The sequence below is a fragment of the Trachinotus anak genome, unplaced genomic scaffold (assembly GCF_046630095.1).
Source record: "Trachinotus anak isolate AG129_WGS33_773 ecotype Australia unplaced genomic scaffold, CSIRO_AGI_Tana_v1 ptg000002l, whole genome shotgun sequence".
NCBI lineage: Eukaryota > Metazoa > Chordata > Actinopteri > Carangiformes > Carangidae > Trachinotus > Trachinotus anak.
In genome coordinates, this window is record NW_027273853.1 from 14,856,315 (window position 1) to 14,883,573 (window position 27,259).

The 27,259-nt window shown below is 42.2% G+C and overlaps 1 protein-coding gene across 3 annotated transcripts; it reads right to left on the bottom strand.

Annotated features, from left to right (window-relative positions):
- Nucleotides 1-321: 321 nt before the first annotated feature.
- kcp (kielin cysteine rich BMP regulator) lies at nucleotides 322-25,976 on the bottom strand. Of its 3 annotated transcripts, XM_071500487.1 has the most exons (46): nucleotides 25,689-25,976; nucleotides 24,279-24,811; nucleotides 23,810-23,882; nucleotides 22,573-22,880; nucleotides 22,298-22,466; nucleotides 15,054-15,127; nucleotides 14,832-14,928; nucleotides 14,105-14,187; nucleotides 13,911-14,004; nucleotides 13,749-13,828; nucleotides 13,557-13,642; nucleotides 13,307-13,397; nucleotides 12,938-13,037; nucleotides 12,707-12,792; nucleotides 12,464-12,557; nucleotides 12,187-12,336; nucleotides 12,004-12,110; nucleotides 11,829-11,922; nucleotides 11,537-11,710; nucleotides 11,365-11,447; nucleotides 11,174-11,267; nucleotides 10,238-10,420; nucleotides 9,937-10,107; nucleotides 9,630-9,803; nucleotides 9,459-9,541; nucleotides 9,289-9,379; nucleotides 9,129-9,211; nucleotides 8,869-9,042; nucleotides 7,956-8,135; nucleotides 7,577-7,841; nucleotides 6,638-6,720; nucleotides 6,457-6,550; nucleotides 6,214-6,387; nucleotides 6,046-6,128; nucleotides 5,634-5,754; nucleotides 5,458-5,540; nucleotides 5,004-5,103; nucleotides 4,822-4,907; nucleotides 4,401-4,503; nucleotides 4,160-4,302; nucleotides 3,716-3,888; nucleotides 2,731-2,842; nucleotides 2,546-2,647; nucleotides 2,292-2,456; nucleotides 1,868-2,168; nucleotides 322-1,023 (listed from the first exon to the last, which is right to left on the bottom strand). In XM_071500487.1, exons 1-46 carry the CDS (start codon nucleotides 25,774-25,776, stop codon nucleotides 803-805), a joined length of 6,306 nt encoding a protein of 2,101 aa, XP_071356588.1. In that variant the 5' UTR covers nucleotides 25,777-25,976; the 3' UTR covers nucleotides 322-802. The 3 variants fall into 3 exon arrangements, with proteins under 3 accessions (XP_071356588.1, XP_071356599.1, XP_071356594.1); XM_071500498.1 differs by lacking the exons at nucleotides 22,298-22,466; nucleotides 22,573-22,880; nucleotides 23,810-23,882; nucleotides 24,279-24,811; nucleotides 25,689-25,976 and adding an exon at nucleotides 17,498-17,611; XM_071500493.1 differs by lacking the exons at nucleotides 322-1,023; nucleotides 1,868-2,168; nucleotides 2,292-2,456; nucleotides 2,546-2,647; nucleotides 2,731-2,842 and having other exon boundaries at nucleotides 3,756-3,888; nucleotides 4,192-4,302.
- Nucleotides 25,977-27,259: the final 1,283 nt, after the last annotated feature.

The window sequence follows — 27,259 nt, forward strand, 5'->3', positions numbered from 1 at the left end:
TAAATATTCATCCATTATTTATTTATGAATGTAAACTTTACTGTCTACATATGATCAATTATAGACTTATTTCACATTTTTGACCTGTTGCGCATTCACTAAAACAGCAGTTACACAAGCACTTAACTACATATAATTAATTATAGACATACTAACTGAAGGCTGTGTCTACATTATTTTACCTATACTTATAATTTGATACAAATCACATATTTGTCTCCAGGAAACTTATCAGAAATAAATAATGTCATGAGGTCTTCCTCATACCTTAAGAATAATGACTTTGATCTACATATTTGAACAGAAAAAGGAAACAAGAGGTATTAGTGAAAACTGTTTATTTGTAAAATGGAGACTGGAAAAAAAGGAATACCTGAGCTATTCAGTCAATATTGCACAGTGCTGATAAAAACTTGTACAGTAAACAAATGTCAAATAAAACTAAAACTAAAACAATCTAATACTTGGTAATATAATATGTGAAACAGTTAGGAAAAGCACCAATTAACATGTGACATACACATGTGAAATCAACATTACAAACCCTTATGTAGTATAAATATTCAGTGCTGCATATTTATATATAAAAATGTTTACATAAACATCAAAAATGCAGTATTTCACTCCAGTCAATATGTAGAATCCACAGGTTCATCAGCAGGGATATTCTTCCATTTCAGACTTCAGTACACAGTAACAAACGGCTGATGCAGTCCCTGTGTGGATTGCAGATTGTCAGAGGTGGCAGTGCATGTGTGTGCATGCAAATTAAATGCACTTTTGAAAGTGAGCAGCTCGAGCATCATGTGTGGTTGCCATGAATGATCTTGGGGCACTTTTCGGGCTGTATGCAGTAGTTGTCATGTAGAACCAGACCAGCAGGACACTGGCAGCCCGGGACACAGGGCTTGAAGCAGTGGCTTTCTATCACCCCCAGTGGTACGTCAACGTTAAAGCAGGTTACGGGACACGGGGGACCACACTCATCAAACACAAAGCCCCTCTCCACTGGACAGCCCACAGCTGGGAAAGACAGTCACAAAAAAAGACGATGAGATTTAAGACACTGTGACCTACTATGGCTTAAGGGGTTTGACTTCTGATAACCTTCACTGATGAGTTAGGAGGCAGCAGGTGTCTGACAACAATAAGGTCGAGTTTTTTAAAAATTTTCATTTGAGAATACATTGTTGCACATAGCCTGCTTTTAACACCATAAATCACCACTGAGCAGTTTAAAATAGGAGCAGGTGGACTAAAGAGATTAAAGAAAAAATCAGTCACTATTATGACTATTATTTTACTTTTGGGTGTAATATGATCATTTTGCAATGAAGTTCAGTAGAATTTGTCTTATCACCCATTATCTTCCCTATGGATGTTCAAAGCCTGTGATGACTTGGTTTCAAATCTTATGTTTTTCTTAAATACATTATATGTCCCTGACTAAATAAGCAACAATCAGTTAGTTTTGGAAAACAAAAACAAACTTTGGCTGCTTACTTGTATTCATGTGTCACCCCTTTCCCTATAGTAGTCAAAGTCAAAGTCAAAGTCAAAGTCAGCTTTATTGTCAATTATGCTACACATACAGGACATACAGCACAATTGAAATTTCAGTCCTCTCAGACCCATGGTGCAGATAAAAAAAAAATAAAGATATAAATATAAAATATAAAATATAAATGTAATGTAAACAGCTTTTTACAAAAGGACAATGCCATGTAGTGCAATGATATAGGGCAGTGATACAGTGCATAAATAATCATGACAGTACATGGCAGTACATGGCAGTACATGGCAGTAAGCATAAGAAGCTGATTGAGAAAATATGCTTTGAAGGGTTACAAGCGTGTGTTCCACTCACCACACAGCGATGGGCTCCTCCACTGCAGGACGACTCCAGCCTCTCTGCACTGACTGGCGTAGGCCTCCAGTGCATCACACAGACATTCGTCACTGTTGGCCCCGCAGGCACAGAGATCATATACACAGGCTCCGTACCATGGCTCAGGAGGCACCACACGATGGCAGGGCTTAAAGACAGCAGACTTCAAGACCTTACAGCGAGCATTAGCCCCCTTCTTGGCCTGGTAACCTGCGTCCTTACATGGGTCGACATCCTCACCAGGTCGACAGGATGAGAGGGAGTGACTGCCATTTGTGACCTAAAATGACAAACAGTTGTTTGATGGATGTGCAATTCAGACTTGTTTATGAAAGGCTTTAACTTCATTTAAATTAACTGCATTTCATTCAGTCTCTCTGTTTTTTCTATGTGTTTGTTTTACCCTCCAGCTGTTGCCAAAGTCTGACTCTGACTGACTGAGTCGTCCGCTGGGCATTCGGAGGTCATCCTGGTGGTAGTTGTTGAAGTTTCCACAGAGACCACAGGTGTGGCCCTTATAGGAGCCTGGTACGCTCACTTCCAGGTGTGAACGACCACTCCACAGCACCTAAAGGTGGACAAGAGGGTATATATGTAGTATATCGAATCACATATCACCCATACCGAGAAGGAGAGATGAAAGAGATGAGACCGTACCTTAAGGCCGATGTTGGTATTGAGTAAGATGGTGTTGCTTTGTCGTTCAATATAGATGTATGGTTCTCTGAGGAACGGCAAAGTCACAACTTCAGCATTGACCTGAAGGTGAAGAATTTGGCTGAGTAGATGCGACACACAAACATGACTGCACAAAATCATTTGCAGCACTTGTACGCACAAACCTTCACAACCCAGTCCTGGAGTAGCTGCACTGTGATGTCTCCTATAAACACAGTCACCTCTTTAGTCCAGGATACTCCTTTACGTCCACGATCATCGTTAGTTGCATGAATACTGTACAAAGAAAGAGGAGACACTGAACAAATTAAAATGTAAAACATTAAAAAAATATATATTTTCTTCAGTGGATTGACATTTTTCAACTTTTCTGCATGAAATAGGTTGTGGGCAGGACGTAATGTGAGAGGGGGCTTGCCTTAAAAAATTGTTACTCCCTCTTTGAAATTTATCAAGACTTTAATTATATATTTTTTTACAGCAGGCTACAGAAGCAAAGCAGTATGAAAAGTGGATGTTCCTGCAAACTGAAACTAACATGCAGTTTTGACGCATTTATCTGCCGCTAGAGCTCGTTGCCTCCTGTGAGGTCAAAGTTGTCTAGGACAGTAGTTGTCAGTCTTTTTGGTTTGTGACCTTTTATAGCCCCTGAAAACTTTAAAATCCAAGTAACTTTAAATATGCATGACTAGGTATACAATGATCAAAGTTGAAGTTCAGAAAAACAATCCTTAGTTATTCTTTATTCAGGGTTTAACACTTAAACTTGCAATTATGATCTGATTTGATCAACAGTCGCTGGGTAACATTAGCAACCTCCTCAGCTGTCATCACACACATTTCTAAATCCTAACTGGTGCATGTAAATATGTGACATCACCTTTCTCCATCAGCCCTGCCCACTTCAAACCAGTGAGAAGCACTCAAACAAAAATCACAACTAAAGAAACTTCACATGCAAAATAACTAAATAGGTTCGAACTTTGTTTTGATGCAAAACCCCATCACTCTTATTAAGATGCAGAGTGAAAAAAATAGATTCTCGGGGCCTTTAAAACCAAGCAACATCCACTTGCGACCCCGTGTCACTGGTTATGGCCCTCTGCTACTAGACACCACTTGCTTGGTTAACCATGATGACCCTCTCACCTGAAGTCTCCACTTTCGCAGTCCTGTGCCAGGACGTAGGTGCACGCCCCCTGGAAGTGCAGCATGCGGCCATCGAAGGTGCGATAATGAGGATCACCGAAGGCAATGCAGGTGGCTGGACGAGGAAGGCAATGAGGACAACACAAACCTGGGACAACTGCTGGCATCTCATCCTGAGAGCGAACACACACACACACACACACACATACAGGCTCAGCTGCACTGGCTGAGTAACTATGATGGACCCAGGAGACTCTGGAAACCAAATAAATGTCTGCGGTGTCAGAATGAGCTCTGAGGAAACAGCCAGAGTGTAAACATTGATGATATTTAATGTCTCTCTACAGACTGAAGGGTTAGAACAGCAAGGCATCGTGGGAACATTTGAAATTATGATGAAACAATCAGAAATAGTGTGTCTGTGTGTGTGTGTGTTACACTGACTGTTGCACAGGTGAGGGGAGGGCAGCGCTCACTATGACAGTGTACGTCTCCAGACACACACGTACAGCTGGTGCACTCATCCACCTCCCACTGTTCGTTAGAGTGATACACTGTCCCCTGGTGCAAACACGACACTCCTGAGTCTACAGACACACACACGCACATGAATGCAATTTGTCAGGCAGAACTTAAAGCACACATAACAGTTAGGGATGGTCACTGTATTGTCTGCCAGTGATACCTTGGCATTCAGAGCAACATTTTCCTGGAACCTTCACTTGTTTTTGGCCAGCAGGACAAACCGTAGGTGAACACTCTTCAATGCTGCACTCAATGTGGCCCAACTAAGGATGCATACAGAAAGAACAGATTGCTTTAGAGGCAGACAGTCCGAATAGATATAAGACCTTTCAACAAGGCATTGTCATTCCTTTATTTTATCCAGCCTTGATGTCTTTTTCTTTAGTTTGGTCTCAGTGGGGAAAAAACAGCACATGATTGACTCAAGGAGATAATTAAATATGTTGTTTGTATTCTTTGCTCAAATCTCTTTGTAAGGGCTTTGCTCATTATTGTGATTATTATACCACACTGTCTGATAAAGCAAATGCTGTTTTGAAGAGGCATTTCATGAGGAATGTACGTATTTCTGTCCGACTCACATTACAGGCACACGTCACACAGTCGTCATCGCTGTCTGTCCAGTTGCTGCCGTTAGCCACTCTGGTCTGACCCTCAATCAAACACACTGCATCAACACAGGAAAACCCACACAATAATGGATGTTTTAATGCCAGTGAGACTGGGAAACAGACTAATGGGGAGAAATATTGTTTTATCTCACCTTTACACACAGGGCAGCAGGAGTCGGGAGGCATAAACTGTTCATCAAGAGGACAAGAAAGTGGGAGGCACATCTGGTGTAGGCAGGTCCACGTCAGGTCCTAATTCACAGCGACAGATACAGAATAACCGTATTGCACAGTATCCCATAATAGTTTACTCATAGTAGTTTCACTGGCACCAACAACTTGACAATTAGATGTCAAAATGCTGCAATGTCAAACTAGAACTCAATTCCCTCCGTTTAATAGACTTCCTTTCACTTTTACGCAAAGACAGACTGTCACTGTTTCCACCAATGGTTCTAACTGTATAAAATGTGCCAGTAATTTGTCAGTATTGCCTTTGTTCCTCAATTGTAGATTGATGTCAATTATTGATCATTTAATGGCCCTTAAAATGCTCCTGACATATTCGCTGAATAGCATGAGAGAAAATTGTCGTTGCTGTGTTACCTTGCAATGGCAGGTAAAACAGGGGTCATCTGTGGCCAACACCTCGTTGCCAATCAATGCAGCGGTGCAGTTACTGAGAGGCTCTAAACACACACACATGAAAACATTGCAGAGCTCAGTGATGGTGCACAGCAGAATAATATACAGTATATCATGAAATGCATGTTAGTACTGACGTGCACAGACGGGACAGCAGGAGTCTGGTCCAGAGAACAAGATATTGCTTTTAGGACAGTCGACCAGACTGGGACACTGCTTTCGGTAACACCTCAGGTGTTGTTCTCCATCTGGCATCACCTGCGATACAAACAGGCTGGACATTAACTGCTACTATTACTTCTGTTTCTATAACTACTATCACTGTAGCCTCTGCATCTTCCTTGTCTAGAAAATGAACAGGTAACAATTTCAATAATCTATTTATGTTTTTTATTGCACAAAAATGCAAAAACAATGTCTGGTTTAAGTTTCACAATTGTGATAATTTATTGCCCTGCCCCCCAATTCAATGCTTCAAGCCTTCACTAAATTAACAGGTTAAACATAAAAATGTCAGTTTTCCAGGTTTCAGGTGTATATGCGTCATACCTCACAAGTGCAGATCTGACAGGGGTCATCAGCTGGATGGAAACTGTCCCCTGGGCCGTAAACTCTGCCCTCATATACACAGTCTATTTAAAAACATCATGTAAGATTATTTTAAAAATCCTAATATGAAACATGCTGCTAATGTGCTTTAGATCCTTAATTACTTACCAGCACACACAGGGCAGCACTCCCCGGGCACACTGATGAAGTTGATACAGGGAGATAGACAGTGTACCTCAGAGCAGGTGGTCACCCCGTCCACACACATACAAGTCATACAGGGAGTGGAGTCTGCGAACCAGCTGCTGCCCTCTGTATGCTCCTCTCCTCCATACACACAGCCTGAGAAGGAAAATGCAGTCACTGATAGAGCTACTTCCTCCTGTGAGTATGCTTTAGTGATATATTTACCTCTACAGCGAGGACAGCAGGCTCCTGGATCAGTCACCTGATGCATACATGGAAGCTTGGGACACTCAGGGGAGGTACACTGCACCTCGCCTGCCTGCAAAACTCAGACAGTCAGCACTGAAACACGTGGAAGGCTGCAAATATGGATGGAAAACAAAGAGATCCACAGCAGAAGTCTGACCTTGCAGGTGCAGGTCGAACACTGGTTTGAACTCTGGGTCCATGTCTGCTCATCAGTGAACTCCTGTCCATCCAGCACACACACTGAGAACAGAGACAGATCAGACAGAGGGACAGAGATGAGGAAAAAAGTGAGGAGAAAAATTGTATGTTCTAAGAGCATCAGTTTGTGTTTGTAATTTTTGTGACCAGATACTTGAAATGAAAACTGCTTTTCTTGTTTCCCAGAAATAATTGTAAGTGCCTCTTAAAGTTGAATGGAAAAAAATATACAAGTTAAAGAAACGCTGACATCAAGATAAAGAAAATGTTGCAGAGAATCACTTTCTGTATTGTTGCGATATCTTGAAATAAGGTACTGCCATTTTTTTCTCTGAAAAGAGCAGACATGGACTAAAAGATAAAACAATATTTCTTTGCTTGAATTTCTTTCTCTTGAAGTCAGTAAGTAAATTCAGCAACTTTTTTTCATGATTATATAAATGCGTAGTTTCATTTTTAAAAATATAATTCTTTTGTTGTAAGTACACTTGGCCTTTTTCTTTGACAGTGTACAAATCAAAAATTTCAAATACATGACAAAATACTAACACAGATTAACTGTGAAAGAAAGAGCACTTTTGTAAGGGCTGATTAAATCTGGAGTTAAATCTTGTTGTCCGCTGGTTAGCTCTCTTAAAAGCTCTCTTGAGTGTGAGAATACAGACATACAGTATCAGATGTATGCTGTGTGGCCAAAATGCAGTAGCTCCAAAAACATGTCCATCTCATGCAGAATAATTGTGAATTTAAAAATTATAATTCTTGCTCTTATTCGGGAGACAGGGTGGATTTACACTGAAGATTGAAACCACAAATCTGTTCATCTCTGTGTTAAATATATCAGAGGAATCGGTAGAAACATGTAAGCCTTCGCATATTACACAAACAGTTCAAATACCTGTGCACTCAGGACAGCACTGGCCTGGCTTGGTAACAGGTTGAGCACAGAGTGTCGGTGGGCAGACGAGTGGCACGCAGGTGACAGTTCCTCTGACACACGTGCAGCGCTGGCAAGGGTTCGAAGAGGGTATGAAGGTACGACCATGAGAATGCACGACACCCTCGTACAGACAGGAGTCACAAACGGGACAGCAGGTTCCTGAAGGGACCGGATGGGAGCACCTGACTGGACAAGGTCTCTTCTGACAGTTCACCACCTCATTCTGATCAGAGGAGGGGATGAAGGGACAAGGTGGAAAGAGAGAACGATAATTTCATTTAATAATTTGGAGAATCAGATGATTTACTTTTCATTCAGTAAGACTTGTCAGACTGACCAGACAGGAGCACGAGGAGCAGGGATCAGAGGGTGAAGAGAAGGTGGAGCCGGACTGATACTCCTTCCCCTGATGCAGACAAATGCCCGTGCAGACAGGGCAGCACTCCCCTGGAGGGGTCACTGGACGCACACAGGCAACACTTGGACAAGATGCACGTGTACACACCACACCACCATTCTATACACAAAGACACACATTTAGACCCAGTGTATCAGTGAGTACTCCTGGTACAAATGAGGATGAAAAGATGAAGGAGTGGTTGCCAGGTTTATTCATGCACAAAGCACAAAGAGGAAAACACATTTGTTGTAATGTCTTCAAAGGGTCAGGGTTGGAAAATTAAAGGGATACTCCACCAAAAATCTCCCTTTTGAGTTTCTCCACAACTCACTGTATCATGCTAAAGCCTCCTTGTCTGAAGCTCCATGGGAGGTATCATATTTAGCAATTCATTGGCAAAGTGCGGATCTTCTAGGACATATGGATCAACGGTGGATTATGCTGCAGAGCTGTAGTTTGGACTTTTCTTTTGATGTTTTTGATTTAGCTTTTTTTGGTGTCGTGCAAAATCTCCATTGGAAGCAGGCTACAAACTTTTTATAGCCACTTTGAAGCCCTTTGATAATTAAAGGATAGCTTTTTAGTGGAGTATTCATTTAATATAGCCCACAAACCTTTGTATTATTGCACATCCATTTCCTAGTAAACACTTTTTGACCTGGATGTGCTGTGTCCACAGGTCTGACACTTGTAGGTAGTTAGACCACTCTGTTTGTTTGTGTTTTGTCTTTCAGAGTAGAAAAGATTATTATGAATATATATAAAAACATAAACATAAATACACACTTATATATATATATATATATATATATATATATATATATATATATATATATGTATTGCATTGTACCAGGCAGGAGCAGAGCTGACAGTGGTCTGTCGGGTGTGGGAATCGCTCTCCATTAAAACAGTCTCGTCCAATAAAGCTGCAACCATCACACACTCCACATGCACAGCCATCCAGAGCTGGGTGTGGGCATGACACAGCAGGACACCTTCTTTGCTCACACACCACCTCACCTCTCTGTGGAAAAAAACAAAAACAAAACATAGGATATACAATAGCTGTGATGGTTCAGTGACCAAAAATTAAATAACTATCCCACTCACTGAGCAGGTGCAGTCCTGGCACCCTCTCTCTCCTCCTGATAGGACCTGTCCGTCAACATATGTCACACCTTGGAACTCACAACCTACACACGCAATCAAACATTCATCATTTACTGAAGCCACATGTGCATACTCTGTCACATCTGCAGTGATTACGAACCGTCACAGCCTGGGCAGCCACAGGGGTTGGTGACTGGGTGGGGACAGTGAGCTGCTGCACACGGCTTCTTCACACAGCGCACTGAACCGCTCTGCAGGAGAAAAAGCATGATGTTGTCTAAAGAGATTAACCAGCAGGAATGTGTGTATGAATGTGTGTGTTGTTGCTACCTGGCAGGTACATTCGGAGCAGGGGTTCCCTGGGTCTGCGATTGACTGTCCATTGGTGAGGACTACTCCATTATAGAAGCAGCCTATCCAATAAAGACAGGCTGATTTAGTCATGGTAAAAAGAACAAAGGATGATCCTAAACTAGGAATGTGGGCAGAGGCTTAACATACGTTCACATTCTCCACAGCATTGTCTGGGTGGCTTAAATGGATGGCTGCAATCTCCGTAACAGGGTTGCTTGGTGCAGACGACCTCACCCCCGTAACAGTAACACACACCACAGGGGTCTTTGTCATCAGCAAACTCAGTGCCATCAGGATACTCTTTACCGTGAAACATGCAACCTGCAAGTAGAAAGTTACAGACTGATATATTTTTGAGATAAAATGAAATGAAGTGTGTGTAATATCTTAAATAACTGGGAATATTTTTTTTTTCTGGAATGACATGTTGCTGTCAAGTGTTTCAGTCACTAACCATCACAGGACATGCAGCACTGTCTCTGGACTGGGTGGTTACAGTTGGAGGGTGGACAGCGCTTCCTCTCACACTGGACAGAGCCCTCATGACACACACACACACCACATGGGTCTGACACGTCATCCCATGTCTCCCCATTAGCTCGCTCTCGACCCTCATATAAACAGCCTGCAAGAGGGAATGAAATATAGACATGTATTGAGACTAAATGTGCACTCTCTTACCTAGACGGTCAGTTGCATCAAATATTAAAACTACTTGTCTTTAAGTTGTTCTGGCAGGACTTGTGAACTTGTACCTTCGCAGGTTCGGCAGCACTCTTGTGTGATGGGGTGAGAACATGCAGCGAAGGGGCAGGGCTTGCGCTGACATTTAACTGTCCCGTTGGTGCAGGCACACAATCGGCAGTTGTCAGTTGGGTGGTAAAATTGTTCAGTATGTCTGTATGGTCGTTGCTCATACACACAGTCTGATGGAGGAGCTGAAGGAACATCAGTGAAAAAAGTCAACAGTATGTCACCACTCTACAACTTCATAATCCATTTTGTGTCTGATCACAAGCCATCATGAGCCAAAGACCAAAGAACACAGCAGATGATTTCACAAATTAGCATCATGTTAACCACAGAGGGGGCTCCAGTCAATGAAATTAGGAGGTATAGCATTTGTTAGAAGGAAAACCTTCATAGTCTAAATCCCTATAATAATAATTTGAGACATAATTTGAGACAGATGCTTCACATATTTGATGTTCTGTTAGGATTTCTGTTTCCAAATAAGAATGAGATGAAAGTCATGAAGCCATCCTTTCGTGTGTATGGATAAAATACCCATAAAAATATGCGGGGAAAAAAGGTAATATTTTCTGCATTCTATATAATTAGGCAAAAAATGAACAGAGATGAAAATTCACACAAGGTATCACAATAATGATAGTAATGATAAACCCTTGTCAATGCTAAACAATTTTCCACCTTCTACAATTTTATGTAATGGTAAAGGTAAAGTACCTTAACTGCCTCCATGAACTGTGTTCAGCAGCAACTGCAGCAGCTCCCACTGCTGACAGTGTTAATAAGCTGTTAAGGTAAAGTTTATTCAATGGGCCAAACTACAGTAACTAACCTCCTGTGGCTTTCAGGGCAGCAACCTCTGCTAGGGAACCTGCACCAGTCTCTTTCACTCCCAGTATCTTTGCCCTTATACTGAAATTTTCCCTCTTGCACAGCCTTACCAGGACACTGGGGGCAGCAGTCTCCTGGCAGCACACTTGGGTTGGTGCATGGCAGTGGTGGGCACCTCCTCATCAAACACTGGACATTCCCATTCTGTAACAAATATAATGGACTGAAATGAAAACCTGCTTCAAGATGACCACAGGTGATCAACACTTAGTGACGATGTGATGCTCATTATTCTTCATACTATGCAGCTGCATGTCCTGCATGTGTCAGTTGGATGAGGAAAGTCCAGCCCATTGGGATACTCTTTTCCAGCATAGCTGCAACCTGATGGGGGGGGGGGGTATTGGGAAACTGTGAGATTTTAATTTGTTATGTTTATTTATGTCCCTGCTAATAAATTCATAGTGCCTCACCATTGCAGTTGTTCTGACAGCACGTTCCAGGTCGAGGCGAATTACAGTGAGGTTGAGGGCATTGTGCTTGGTGGCAGTCAATCCTGCCGCTCACACACCTACACTCCTCACACACACTCACAGGGTTGGGAAAAGCCTCTCCATCCACAAATACACGGTTTTCAAATGAGCAGTCTGGAAAAGAGCCAAATACACAAATGTTTTATTGAGCTGTCTGAGAATTTAATGTAAATAAGGGAAACTACAGAAAAATTAACAACATGAACTGCAATTTTGTCATGAGTTTGTGTACCTGGACATCTTGGGCAGCACTCTCCATGTGGTGTGTATGAGTTGCTGCAGTTGAGTGGAGGACAGGGTGTTCTCTCACACTCCACAGTGCCATGCTGAAGAGAAGGCAAGGTTTGTCAGCAGCTTCAAAGTTGAACAGAATAGCGCAGTATGTTTGTGAATAGAGACATGCTCACCTGACAGCTGCAGATGTGGCAGGGCTGGTCAGGGGTCGTAAATCTCTGGCCGTTGCCATAGATACGATGATTATAGGTGCAGCTTTCACACGCTGCACAACAGGAGCCTAAGGAAAGGAAAGAGACAGTGTACAGAGATTGCACAATCATCTGCATATAAACAAAGCTCAGACACACACTTACCAGTGGTCTTGGTGGGATGCAGGCACTCAGTGGGGGGGCAGTATGTGTGTGTACACAGGGTCTCTCCACTCACACAGGTGCAGCTGGAGCAGGGATCCTCAAGGTGCCAGCTGGAGCCTTCTTCATATTCCACTCCCTCCAACACACACGCTACAATGAGAAAAAATGGAGTTGTCATATGTTCATGGATGAAATGAACCTGTGTGTGTGTGTGTGTGTGTGTGTGTGTGTGTGTGTGTGTGTGTGTGTGCGCGCGCACATGTGTGTAAATTATTACCTTTGCAGATTGGACAGCAGAGATGCGGGTCTATAATAGGGTTGGAGCACTGGACAGGACGGCACTTCTCTTCACGGCAAATAACATTCCCACCCTAAAACACAAACACAATATACATGCAATACAAATAGGCTGCATTTAAAAGAGAACACAGACATTAGCTGCTGTGTGACACTTTTGAGACATGAAAAAAAGTAATTGTTCAGTCAAAACATTGTTTTTGAGTGTACTGTATGGACTTACCTTGCACCTGCACTGTAGACAGGGTCCACTACCAGCAGGGATGAACACTTTTCCATCAGTATACACCCTTCTGTCATACTCACATGCTGTAGAAACACATACAGCCTGACTATGTTTGCTTGAGCAGTAAAAGTCAAAATGTAAGATAGCATGCAATATGATACAATTTTGACAAATAGGACATTTTATTACTATTATTGTTATTTTTTACAAATTTACAGATACACTGACCATCACATGTGGGACAACACTGTCCCTTGCGGTTAGCTGGATGATTACAGCGTGGTGTGGGACATGATACATCCATACGCTCACATGACACTTCACCCGCCTAACGGAGAGAGACAAGAGGGATTAAATGTGTCGCACTGATAGAGCAAACACCTATTGTCAGATCATAAGCTCAAAGCTTTGTCAGGAATTTAAAAACAGCCTAATTTTCATACTTAATCCCATTTTCAAATTTAATCGCATTTGCCTCTGAAAGTACAAAAGATTCTGACAGGTTTTCTTTGAGCCCCTGGGTCATGAAATCTCTCCAAGTCCAGTCACATGAAGTTCACATAACCACATAACACACCTTCGCCAGGTTGTACTCACAGAGCAGCGGCAGTGGAGGCAGGGGTCTGTCCTGGAGGGGAACTTCTGTCCATCCACATACACCTTGGACTCATACTCACACTGCTCACACCTACAGGTGACATACACACAACATAAACATTTTGACTTTTAAGAATAATTTTTTTAAGTTTTCCATCTGCACCATCACATTCAAAGTTAAAGCTAAATAAGGGGGACTGATTGACGCAGGCTTGAAAGTCATATGGATGAGGTTAGGTAGGGTAATTACCGTGGGCAACATTCTCCAGCACGATGCACAGGGTTTCGACAAGACAAAACAGGACAGCGAAGGGCTGAACACACCACATTTCCATTCTGGTCGAGCAAGAGCAAAGATATACTTGAAAATAAAGATGATTCATAAGTGAAGCATATACACAAAAATGTTGTAATCTAATGATCACTTTCATCAATGACGTACCACACATGTGCACTCTTGACAATGGTCTCCAGTAGGAACCACAGCTCCATTCGGGAAGTCATGACCATTCATACCACAGCCTACAAGACACACATGAGGACACAGTGTTTCTCTGCAGTCCATTGACCACTCACTCTGCTTCAGTAAACGAAAGAAACGCACCTTGACAAACTGGACAGCAGGAATCAGGTGGAGGAGCAGCTGGGTTTTTACAAGGGGTGTGGCATGGCTCCCTCTCACAGTGAACACGACCCTCCTGGAGAGAAAACAGATAAATATCCATAGAGATGAAGGTGATAGAAAATATGGACACCTAATAATATAGTAATAATATAGATAATTAGTATCAGCCCCACCAAACAGTGGCAGACATCACAGGGATTCTCCTCCGGTCTCCACTCGGCTCTGTGATCATACCGGACACCAGAATGGACGCAGCCTACAAACACGTTGCATCCAATTACTTTACTGTTATGGGGCTATTAAGACCTTAGAAGTTAGTGTAACACCAGAACACATAGAACACAAAAAAAATGCCTGTCTTTGAAGGATAAAAACTTCAGCCTTATTTAACACATCTATCTGTCGGCTTGGACAAATTGATAAATATTGACTCTAAACTCTGCACCTTTGATTTTTCTAGTAAGTATTAAATTGTCAACACACTGACTAACGTTACTCTTGAGATGCCAGACCTCTGTCCCCATAGGTGACAAAACAAATTAAGTTTCCATCTGACTAAACCAACAAAAGGTGTTGTTTCCTCAAATGCTCAATCAATCAAATTTTGAGGTTTTGGTACAGTTGTAGCGATATCTGTATTTAGTTAAAGGGGTTTCAATTAAAGACAGATGAAAGCAATATTTTGTGCAATTCATAAAAGACCTACTGAGGAGAGACTGACAATGATAAGCCAACATGATTAAGATGCACAATAGTAACGTTTTGAGTTGTGCTATTTTCTTGTCATGTGCAGAAAATCAGTGCATCACACCTGGTTATATTTAGTTAAATGATGTAGTAAGAGACATTTAATGTTTTACTAAATAAATATGGTTGTGAGCATATTATTTCTGTCTTTACTTTTGCACTGCTGGCAGCAGTCTCCAGGTACAGTCTCCCTCTGTGTGCAGTCCACGAGTGATGGGCAGGGCAGGGGAGAGCACTCCCTGTTACCACCCTGAGGCCGAAGGAGAGACACAGAGGTGAGAGAAAAGGACAAGCAGATAAAATACCAGAGGAATTGTTTAGGCTCAGTAAATGTTTGTGTGTGGGTGTGTGTGTTGGTGTATATCAAATACTCACCTTACACGTACATGTCTGACAGCCATCTAAAGTGCTGTAGGACACATTATGAACTGTGCCATCCGGCTCACACCCTGAAGATGAGACACAATCTTTAGTGCATACACATTTTAAGCTCCTGTGTGTGTGTGTCTGAGTATCCCAAGTAATTATGTAGGAGTGTACATTGATAGTTTAAGCAACAAAAGAGGAGTGTGGAAATAAGTTTGGATCATTACAGATGGTCTTGCCCTTCTCTGTCATTGCAGATTTTCTTCACCTTTTTCTGTAGGTCACTGTGGAACATCTGGCTCTGCTCTCTCTCCAGACATGACAGAACAGCATTGTTCTGATGCAACAAACACATGCTTGCTCTTACATACTCTGTTTTATGGTCTGTAAACATAACCTCAAGTGTCTGTCTGTAGCCTTCCAGCTAGTCTATTAAAACTGAAAGAGATATACCTCAGGAGAAACAGGGAGAAGAAAACTGGAAGGGGTAGCAGTTTTCTTGAGGATTCCCTCTGGAGGAGGGCCCTAACAACTTCCCCCCATTCTCTGGCTGTTTATATTATTTTGCTGAGAAAAAGTTGTTTACATTATAGCATGTACCGAACACTGTAGAGCAACTTTGCATCAGGCTTTCAGGAAGCTCATCAAATAGTATTTTCGCTTAGCTTGGACATTTCAGCAGATAATTATTTTAATGATGACTCTCCAAAGGACAGAGACAATGTGTTTGTCTGTGAGAGAGGGCAATAATCACAGAGTGAGAGGGAGGCCAGTGAGGCTGCCTACTGCGCCAGCAGCCAACAGGCATTTCCTCTAGCAAGCCAAGCATGCATAAGATCAAAGTGTGTGTTAGGAGTGTGAGTCTCAGAGTGTATATCAACTGGGTGCCACTGGAGTCTTCTGGCCTACATGCAGAAACAATTAAGGGAGAGATGGATGAAAAGGCAGAGACAGCGACAGAGAGAGTAGTCTTGGGGGGGTGGGGGGTGTAGAGAGGAGACAGTGTACTCCTGGGGCACATGTGTATTACACTGATGGTGAAAATTTGCACAATAAGAAGGAGAGAACAAAGTTAACATAACTCTGCGGGAGTGGGAAGTGGACTGAGGAAGTTAAAGACAAAGAGAGACTGGGAATCCTTAATGAAGCTAGTCCAACACCAACATCAGTCCCACATGTCCGTTTCATCTCACTATGACCGAAGGTTGTAGAAAGTTTCTTCAAATGCAACAACATGAAAACTTTGGCAAATGGTAGTAATACAATACATAAAGTAAAACTACCAGTATGGTTCTTTAAATGTGCATTAACTGATTACTGGACACTTGGGGGCAGGAGAGCAAACTGTGAACACAACAATGACATCATCTTATCTCATACAGTCAATATGGTGAACATATCTGCAAATAGTTGCCTATTTACACAGCATCATTAGCAGCATTAGTATTCATTTGGAGTCATGTCTACAAACATTAAATCCAAAATGATTTCTTTTTAGCACACATTTTTGAGCTTCACATGTTCACAAGCTAGTTAATAACTTTGTTTGTAGTTTGGTCCCAGGCAGGTAGTGAACACACAGTTTCTGGAGGGGGTTTTCTCTGAACACACCTGCCTGCTGCAAATAGAAATGGAGGGTGCTAGTGAACCTAAAACTGTAAAAACTAGGGCTGCAAAACCAAAACGAGGAGCTGAAAGATACAAAGATCTATATCCCTCCATAGAGCTACTAGCCTAGACCCTTCACATTACATGTATTCATTTAATCCACTATTAGCATAAAAATATTGATTAGGGCAGCTGAAAGTCTTTTTACTTAACCTCTATTGGTATCTAGCTCAGCTGAAAAGTTTGGTTTTATTTGCTCCAATTTTGAGGCTTCCAAATCTGAGATTTATGTCTCCTCTCTGTAACACATTGGCTGTTATTAAAATGTGTTAGTGCTGCTCAGTGTTGAAAAGTTGCATCTATAAACTCAAAAGCAATATCTCTTTCAAAAAGTGATACTCATTAAGCTAAATCTTGCTGTCAAAAGTTTTCAGCGTTCTACTTGTGTAGCTCATCCAGACTAATGTAGATATTTGTAACTGAAAATACAAGATGCTAGATACCATTAGAGGCAAGAGAGAGAGAGAGAGGGAGAGATTTATAGATATATAAGAGATAAAGTAGCCCATACAGAGTTAATGTCACAATATGGTGGTACAAATGGATATTCCTGGAATGAGGTTAAACATATTATACTACAGTATTTTAATATTGCTAATGAAATCTTTGTCCTATTTCATTCCAGTACCAGTCTCTTTCAGTTCTTTTTGTTCTCAAGATGCTTTCTGTTTCTCTGAGCTCACAGAGACAACATCAGTCAAGTGATGGTTCACCCTCCTCTTAACTTCTGTCAAAAGCACGTTATTCCTTCTTTTGTTTTTTCTGGCTGACAGTTCTGTATTTACCAGCCATGGCATATTACATGGTTTCCAGTTGCTGGATCCCGCCACTCTGTGAAGCAAGAACCACAACTGCGCATATGGCAGACAGCCTCAGGGTAACCATGGCAACGGGCATGATGGCAGAGGTCTGGGCAGGTGATAGGAGCAGAGCCAAGGGGACAGCCGCTGAACCAGTAGAGCTTGAAACAAAACCTACAGACAGTGTTTTGAAGGAAAGGGGATTACAACATTGGTTGAAATGCTTAAAAAAAGATTTTGAAAAGATTTAACTTTTCAAATATGGCTATTGTCACATTAGCCTTGTAAAGCCAGCTGGCATGTCTCACCATAATCTTTTTGTTTCAAAAACCTTTAATATGATTTGCTTGAGCATCGTTGTTGGATGCTAAAGCTATAGGGAGATGTCTGCATGATCATGTGACTCACTGACTGTGGAAACTTTGCAGCTTGAGAACAACTGTTTAATTTCCTGTTGTAGGTGCAAATTCAAGCATGGATCTGCAACTACATGAATGTGTTTTTCATCTTAAAGTTAGGGATCAAAGGCAGGGATCATGTTGAGAACTTGCCATTAATCAACTTTGCAACTTTTCCTCCCAAGCAAATACCTACTGAACTGTGACAAACCATCATGAGCGCCAAACAACAAATTGTGGGCTGGCTTTGCATGGCTACTGTTTGTTTGTTCTTGTGATGCTGATACCTGTGATCAGGTGTGACTGGAAGCCATATGTTGCTCTCAATTTGTTTAACTGCCATAAAAGTGTCATCAGTTTCTGGCTTAGTTTGTCCTACCCAGTCTTGCTCAGGTTGACCGTACACAGCACTGCTTTTGTTTGGCTCAAAAGTCATCCAGTCCTGTGTGGCCCAGTGTGTTGGAAGAGAGGTGATCGGAGGGCAGGTGCGGGCGATGCGGTTTAGAGCTAGGTCACTGGATGACATCAACTGTTGCTGTGTGTGGAAGTAGAAGCGTAGGTAGTGTGGTCCATTGAAGAACCAGTTGCAACTGTCCTTGTCATAACCATCTGTTTGAAAGCCAAATGCATCAAACCCACCACGATCCAATCCAAATGGATCAAATCCATAGATACTGTAGCCTTTGTCACTGAAGAGCTCAGACATTATCTTCTCTTTATCTTGTGCCTTTTCATCATTGTCCTCCTCTCCGTAATGCTCCATCTTCTTTTTGTTCTCAAACAGCCCATCCCTGTGCATACCAAACCAGGTGACATTGTAACGGTTGAACCCATAGCGGTTGAAACCAGATATGTCATAGCCATCCCTATCAATGAAGTCCCGGTTAAAGCCATCTTTGCCATAGCCCCATCTGTCCCAACCACTTCGGTCATAGCCATCATGGTCATATCCATGCTGGTTGAAACCACTGTTGTCAAAAGCCCCACTAATAAAACCATTATAATGAGACTCACGCTTGGCAAAGTTAATCTGAGATGTTCGACTTCCTTGTTGGTGTTTGTCTAATAATGTCATATTACAAGGTGCGCCGATGGTTATGGGCACATATACAACACACATCTGCTGCTGGGAGGAAATCACATCATTGGCAGTGACATCAAAAGGCTCCATCTTTACATGCCTCTGTCTGGCAGGGTAGAGGATGAAGCTCTGAGCATGATCATCGCTATAAGTTTGTCTTTTTGATGCATGCTGATGTTTCTCTTGCCACTGTGCCCACAGCTTGTCCATGAATGCCATGTGCGACAGGTATAAAGGGTCATAAGCAGCCAGAGGTGAAGCCATGTCCCCCCCTACCCAAAATCTAAAGAGGCCAGAAAAGGTTTGCAGAGACTGGGAGAACAACTGGAAGTCTCCCTGGTTTACAGTCCTCTGCAAGTCCACTGCATTTGGAAGCCATACCTAAAGGGATCAGCAGAAACCAATTACAAACCTCATATCTGAAATACATCTCAAACAATGCAAAGTAGAGAAAGTACAATGAGGTGGGCTGTCAAATGAATAAAAACAAACCGAGGAGTTGAATCTTCGTCTGAGACAAGGAGACCAGTGGAAATGGGATGTCACGCCCTGGAAAGGCTGATGTGGGACGCAGCCTGAGCCAGGCTCACCATCTCCCCCAAAGAAACCAGCCTGCCAGGCAGCTGAAGACTTCATTGACCCAGAGTCCACTGTCCACTCGAAATATGGAATCGCCAATTTGCAGGATGACAGCGATTGTAGCTCGCGCTCAACTAATCGCAGGAAATAGCGGTGCCAGGGGAGGAAGAAGGCCTGATGACTGGCCTGAGGGGAGAACTCAGCTCTCAGTAGCGCAAAGCTCTTCCATGCAGCTAAATCCACATTAAAACACACACAAACACACAAGTAAACCCATAATAATGATGCAAAGGTATATTTTGAATTTTAAAAAGGTAAAGAACAAAAACATACAGATTCACAGTCCTACCTGATCTGGTATAGAGTTTCCTGATAGCCCGTTGGTACAACCTCCTCTCCCTCGGTGTAAGGTCCCTTATCTCTTTTCGCTGGGTGAAGTGTCTGCACACACAGTCAACTCTGCCACTCCCTGTGCATATGCACTCTTTACAGCCTTGTCTGAGCCTTTTCCCATTTTTCCAGAGCCAGTGTTGAGAGAAGCACCTACAGCCTCCATCACATCTCACGTCAGAGCACTTCACTCCAGGAGAAAAGCTCACTACTTGTGTCTCTCCATCTTGGTCCTTTAACAGAGCTTGGCACTGTGTTAAAGTGAGGTAATCACAGGTATAAGTGTAATCCGGATCATTGCAGCAGTCAACTCTTTTACGGTTTTCTTTCAGATGTTCCAGTTCAGTATGGTTGAAGTCTAATTTGCTAAACGACATTTCATCCTCCAGATCATGCAGCTCGTATCCCCAAAGAGTCCTGTTCACAGAGGAGATGTTGTATCCAAGTTGGGTGTAATGCTGCTGGCCTGTGGGAAGACCCTGCTTTGGTGTGCGGAGGCAGCACGCTCCAAACATGCACTGGTCCTTACAGGCATTAAAGGAAGGGAAGTTATTGCTGTTGTTTCCAGTGCAGGAGAGGAAGTCCTCACAGAGGCCAGAGGTAGGATTAAAGGCCCAGCGGCGTTGAAATGGCCGCATCCCTTCACAGTTGTTCTCTGGTTTTGGTACCAAACATGCCTAGAAGTGGGGAGGGGGGACACAGGGCCTCTTACCCAGCCTTAAACCCCACTGCAATGCCCATAGCCAGGACAAAGGTCAAAAGTAAAACAAAGCACTACTATTGGGCTCACCCAATGCAGCAGGCAAAAGCTAACCCATGAACAAAAAACAAACAATCACAAGAATGATCTATGAACTAGATCAGTTACAGTGAAGGTATAGTTTGACATTTTGAGAAACACATGCATTCATTTTCTTGCTGAGAGGTAGATAATGAAGACTGATAATAATCTGTCAGTTAAATATGAAGCTATAGCCAGGAGACGTTAGATTAGTTTAGCACAAGGACTGGAAACAACTGGACACAGTTTGACTTACTCTGTCCAGAGATAAAAAAGAATTTGCCAACCAGCATATTGATCTTTTTATCTTACTTGCAAATAAGTGCCAAATAATAAATCCCAAAATGTCTGACTATTCCTTTATACTGTGGTAGCCCTACAGAGCCATGTAAATATAGCACAGTTCAGTATAGACGCAAATACAAACGAATGACTAAAAAGAAACACTAAAACTATGAGACAACTACAGTAACACAAAACTTAACAAACAGGGGTGTCAAACCTCGGTTTTCATTTGTGATCGTGACCCACCTCAAGCATTTGAAAAGTTCTGGAGACCTGCCGGGTAACCAAACATACAATAAGAAAATCTTCAAAACCAAAACAAACAAAAACCTTTAGTAGATGCAATTGGGAAAGCACATATAGACACACATTCAACAAGAGTTTACAGCCATGCTAGCAGCTCTGTGAGGCTGTGCTTGGGCACAGTGGTGCTTGTGCCAACATGATAATGTCAGCATTGCTAACAAGCTCATAATAACAATGCTAACATACTGATTTTCAGCAGGTATATGTTTTTTTTTTTTAAATCATGTTCACCATCTTAGTTTAGCATTCTGGCATGCCAACATTTTTGACTAGCACTAAACGTGAGGTACAACTAAGGCTGATGGGAATGTCAATGGATTAGCAAGTATTAAGTCATAAACCAAAATGGTGATGATGGTGCCAGATAAAAGGTTAAGGCATCACCAAAGTGAATACAATTAATCCTCTGGGGGTTTCATGGCAATCCATCCAGTATTTGTTGAGATATTTCAGTCTGGACCAACACCACCAGTATGGACATCCCCTGAGCTGCTGCTAGCCTGACTGAAAAAACCTTGAACTTATTCATACATTTTAACAACATGGACCATAAAGGTTTGACATCAACAAAGGCACATTTTAAATCTACTCTAATCCACTACTCCAGTCTGGCTCAAAGATACCTGTCTCAGCTGTCTGTGACACACTGGTCCCTTGGTGTCGGGGGGACAGGAGCAGTGAAACCCCTTGGGGTCAGATGTCAAGATGAAACATACGCCTCCGTTTTGACAGGGACTAGACAAACAGGGATCTGGGGGAGGGGCGGCCATCTGCAAACTAGCTACTTAACACCAGTTGAATGTCTGTTAGTATCAGGCTGCTGAGAGAGTGCCAAAATCATAGATTGATTTTATGTGTTTTTGTATGTGTGTGTGACAAAGGAAGGGATAGAGAGAAAACAGATGGAATTTGCAGCACTGAGCAAGAGAGACTTGACAAACAGACAGAAGCTGAGTCATCTTCACCTCTGATGTTGGGCTGGCATGTGACCTTTCCAGATGTGCAAGTACAAACAGTGCTGAGGTCAATTTGCCAGCGCTGGCCATCCTCCACTTCACGTCCCTCCCATTCACATCGCTGCCTCACACACTCACATCCCTCCAGGTACTGTACACGTGATTGTAGGTCTACATTCTGTTATAAAACCAAATAATCTATAAGATCCAAATATGTCATGTCATGTTACATGAAATCATTTTTCATTAAAAGTCATATATTCTATGTGAAACACTGTGGCTACCTGAGCTTTGACCATGTCCAGCATTCGAGCAAGCTCCTCCACCCTCTTCTCCAGCTTCTTCAGACTGTCATCTTTCTGGGCCTGAGAAAAAGACTTTACCCCTTGAGGAGATCCAGGAGGCCCTAGGACAACCCCTCTCTGCAGCTGGTCACTCTGGATGTCCGGGGAATGATGGCTGTTTATTTTCTCCACTGGCCTGTGGCCTGTTTGAGGTTTACTGAGAGAAGCATCCTGCTGAAATGTTCGACTGCTGTCAGTCCAAAAATCTGAGTTTTGGGTGTCTGTGTACTGAGATGGAGGCAGAGCATCTGGGAAAAAGAGGAAGAAAGAGTTGGTAGGAGATGAAGGAGCAAGAGATTCTTGAATAATTCCTAAATGAAGAAGAGAAGAAATTTGGAGCCTAAACAAACATCCTGGAAAACAATGTCAAAATTAAGATACACAAGGAGGAATGATAAACAAACTGTTTGGGGGAATTTCTGCCTGAGGGCCAAATTATATCAACCACATCAACCACAGTGGTCCCAGTGCTGAGTTGCGAGAATGAGTTGATTTAACTGTTCAGGATTCCAGACAAAAGAAGTTGCAAAATAAAGTTTTATCAGTGATTTACTAGTTCATGTTCATGACAAGAGAGCTCATGTCTGACAAACATTCTTGTCATCTCTCCCAGCAGATGGAAATTCGGAACATAATAAATTATCAGGGTCAACAATAGCGAGAAAGAATGAAGCAGAAGGAAATGAGAAGGGGATGACACTAAAATCTCTGGGGCACGGTAAATTCTCACCACATGACAAAGCCACACAACATGCTGTCATAAACAGATACAGAGATATACATGTATAGACATGCACACCAGAAAAACAGAAAAGCAACAAGAGGGGCATTCAGCGAGTGCAGACCTCCACCAAGGCCATTGTCAAACAACATAGACAAAAGAGACAAAATTTCAAATTCACATTAAATGATCCAAATCTGCCTCAGAATTCAATGGGTTCCTCCCCGGCCCATACCCCATCCCTCCACCACATTCGGTGCAAATTGGTCCAGTACATTTTTTGTAATACTGCTGACAATCAGACAGACCTGGGTGAAAGTATAACCTCTCCAGTTAACTGGAGTTACATTAAAAGTGTGTTTGTGAGGATTATTCCCAAGCATAATTTCCTTTCATTTGACCCTCCAAGCAAAGAAAATGATTTACAATCAGGTGTGACAGATAAAGTTTCTTTACCTGTAACATTGTCACAGTGCCATGGGCGCCTTAGATATGCTTTCATTGAAATCTCAGCGGTCTTCAAGTGCCCCTGCATTCATAAAGAAACACAGACATGCTCACATGCTGTATTGTACTGTATATGCTGTGCAGAATGCACATTCAGAGGAAGAAGAAAATATACATAGATTCACTAATTACAAATTTGACATACTATATTTTACTTCCAAAGTTTTTGTTTTTCTTAATGTTTCATTCTTTTTCTCATGAAGAATTTTAAGTGGCTTTATTTATGTATAAAGGGTTTTTCATGGTCAGAGCAGCACCTCATGATTATAAGCACATAGATTTTTGTCAAATGTTGTGAACTGAATCAATGCTAAACACAAAAATCAGCACAAAATACTGCAAAAAGAAAATAAATCAGTAAATAGTGGTCTCATGTATGTCAGTATGCATTGCTATGCACTATGTACAAGAAACTCACATTAAATTTGCTGATTTTCCTTCGTGGTGTGCTGGCAAGAGTGATGACAACATTTTGAGGCAGTTCCAGGTTGATCCTCTCTTCACTTTTCATCGGCACAACAACAGCTTCTTGACAGTCTACAAAGAATACCAGTCTATCAGGCTCCAGGCTCACAGCCAACTGGACCCATTCATCCCTGGAGAAGGGGTTTCTCCACGGGAAGTGAAAGCTGGCAAGGCCCTGAGCTCCTCCTCCGGCCTGGTAGTCCAAATGTAGGGTGTTATTGAGGGTGGAGGAGATGATTTGGAGAATGGGTGAGGTCGAAGAGGAGAGAGAAAAAAGAGTGGCACTGGATCCCGATGACTGATGCCCCACGAAATGAAACCCCATGCTACTCTTAAGGTTGGAGTACAGGAACTGGGAATATTCTGGAGGAAGGGTCAGGTAGGGTGCTCTGTGGCGTATTCTGTATATCACGCTGCTGGGACTCTGCAGTCTGGCCACGCCGCTAATGTGGTGGGACATGTTTAAAGCTGCCAGAAGGTCAATCTCTGGGAAGGAGATAAAACAGAAAGTCAGACTTGTGACAGACACATCCATACTGCACGAGGTCATGCTCTGTCTGATAGAGGATGACACTGCGGTTTCTGGGTTGTGATGTGTGGGTCTGTGTGAGAGATAATCAGAATGCAGCCATTCATCAGGCAGTCACACATGGCTGCTTCACTGACCTCAAACACAGCACCAACAGTGATATAGTCAGTCTGATCTGTCTGCCTCTCAGTGAATGCAAAAAAAAAAAAGCATCTGATACAGCTCTTTAAACCTGAAGATAGTTCCTCACACTTGTTTCTGGAACCTAAACTTACAATGAAAGTTTGATTTGGTTTAGGGCATACATCCCACAATGACTGAAATTATAATGACTAAGCACATTTAATTTCTTTTTTGCACTTTTTACCCAGTTACATTTGTCTGGCAGCTATAGTTTTGCAAATTATAGCAGGCCTATTTTACACAACACATATAATCACCATATAAAATTATAAAATGGTGCATTGTGACTAATGAAACTACCCAGCACTACGTTAGGCAGTTATGGTGATCTCCTCTTTGACCAATTACAACATTAAAATGCTGCTTACACGTTTACCTATCAGTAATTATAATCTAATAATATGCAATAAAATAAAGTGCAAACCTACACAATGAGTTATTACGCTTCTGATCTACATTTTGCTGATGATATTTCTGTACTTTCATTGAAGTATACTTTTGAATGCATGACTTACAAGACTTGAGTGCTTTACGTTGTTGTGCTACTACTTTTAACAGGACACATAAACATGCTTTCCACATCACATAAAAAATAATAATAATAATAATAAGTACATAAACAAAACTTGGTGACACTTTTTGGAAACTCACCGTTCTTGTGCCCTCGCACCGACAGCTCGAAGACCCAGAGGAAATGTATCCCCAGCAGCATGAGCGCCTTCAGTTTACCGCTGCCCATTGTCAAGACGGGAAAACTCTGCTGAAACCCCGACACCTTACATAAAACGCATGAGAGTCATTGTCCTTTTAACGCAGTCCGGTGTCTCATGGACAATGGACCGTGCGTTCAAGATTTCCCTGTTCCTCTCCGCCAGCAGACCTCTCCAAAGAGCGCGCAAGGGGAAACATGAAACATCTGGATGCGGGCAGGGCGTCACTTCTCTGCAGTCACACACTTACACACCCCCCCCCCCCCCCTCCCCTGGGGCCATATCTTCCCCACACTTTCACTCCATGATTAAAAAGATGGATAGTCTTGGAAGTTTGATGATTCATTCGAAAACATTTTGGTTACTGAGGTTAGTGAGGGAGTGAAAAATAATGCACAAAAGAAAAAACAAAAACATTCAGGTGTGCAGTGCGTGTGAGGTCACCGGCTGTTACCTCCACTCCCAGAAGGACAGCTATTGAGTGGAGTTTTTTTTTCTTCCCCTGTTTTCCCTCTTTTTGTGAGGAAAAAAAAAAAATCTCTCCACCCAGCACTGCTAAAACCTGGTCTGGACGCTGGAGAGGAGCCATGATGAAGCAGCCAAAAAATGTATGTGTTGTGTGTGTATGTGTATACATGTGCACAGAAACATAGAGAGAGAGAGAGAGGGGGGGTGGGGGAAAACACAAGTAGTCAGGTTTCACAGCTTTGGACATAGTCCCAGTGTGCATCCCACTGTGCTCCCTCCCCACAACGCTTGGCTTTTCCATCGTGTTATTGTCCTCTTCATGTCTGTTGTGTTTGTTATTTCAGAGCCTTTCTCTAAGTCCACTCTCTTGAGCAGCGCCTCTCAGACACAGAAAGACAGACAGCTTTTTTGCGTGATGACACCCAGGTGTTCCTAATGGATAAAGCAGGCTTGAGAGTCTTGTTTTCCAACTGTTGAAGGAGGCTCCTACAACACACTTAAAGTAGAATGAAACACACATTCAAATACCTGATTTTATTTTAAAATCTCCCCACCCTGTGGCTGTAATTGTGATTATTATGTTTAAGTTTAAAACATTTTTTTCACAGATCCACATGCTCTATTTGCCTTGCTGGTTTTTTATAACATACACCCAGTCCTAGATACATGCGGCAATTTAGTTTTTTATCGTAGAATTGAACATAATGAAAGCAGTCATTTATTGTCTATTAAAATCTTCAAAACGTAGAAATGCTTCATCTATGAATAGAAAGTATGCTCCAAACAGCTTCGACCACAGGAAGGCTTGTTTCACTGAGATGTCTGTCTTTAGTAGAACCTTAAACAAATGTTTTCCTCAGTTTTTTTGATCGCCATGTCAAGTAACACCATTAAAATAAAACACACATATCCTGGATTCACAGATGTTCAGATGATGTAGTTGTCAAAGCCAGCTGTTGTGGGTCAGCCTCATTTTTTTCAACAACATCTCTGCTGACATCCAGTGGTCATCTCCAATCACAGCAGACAGATACAAACACCCAG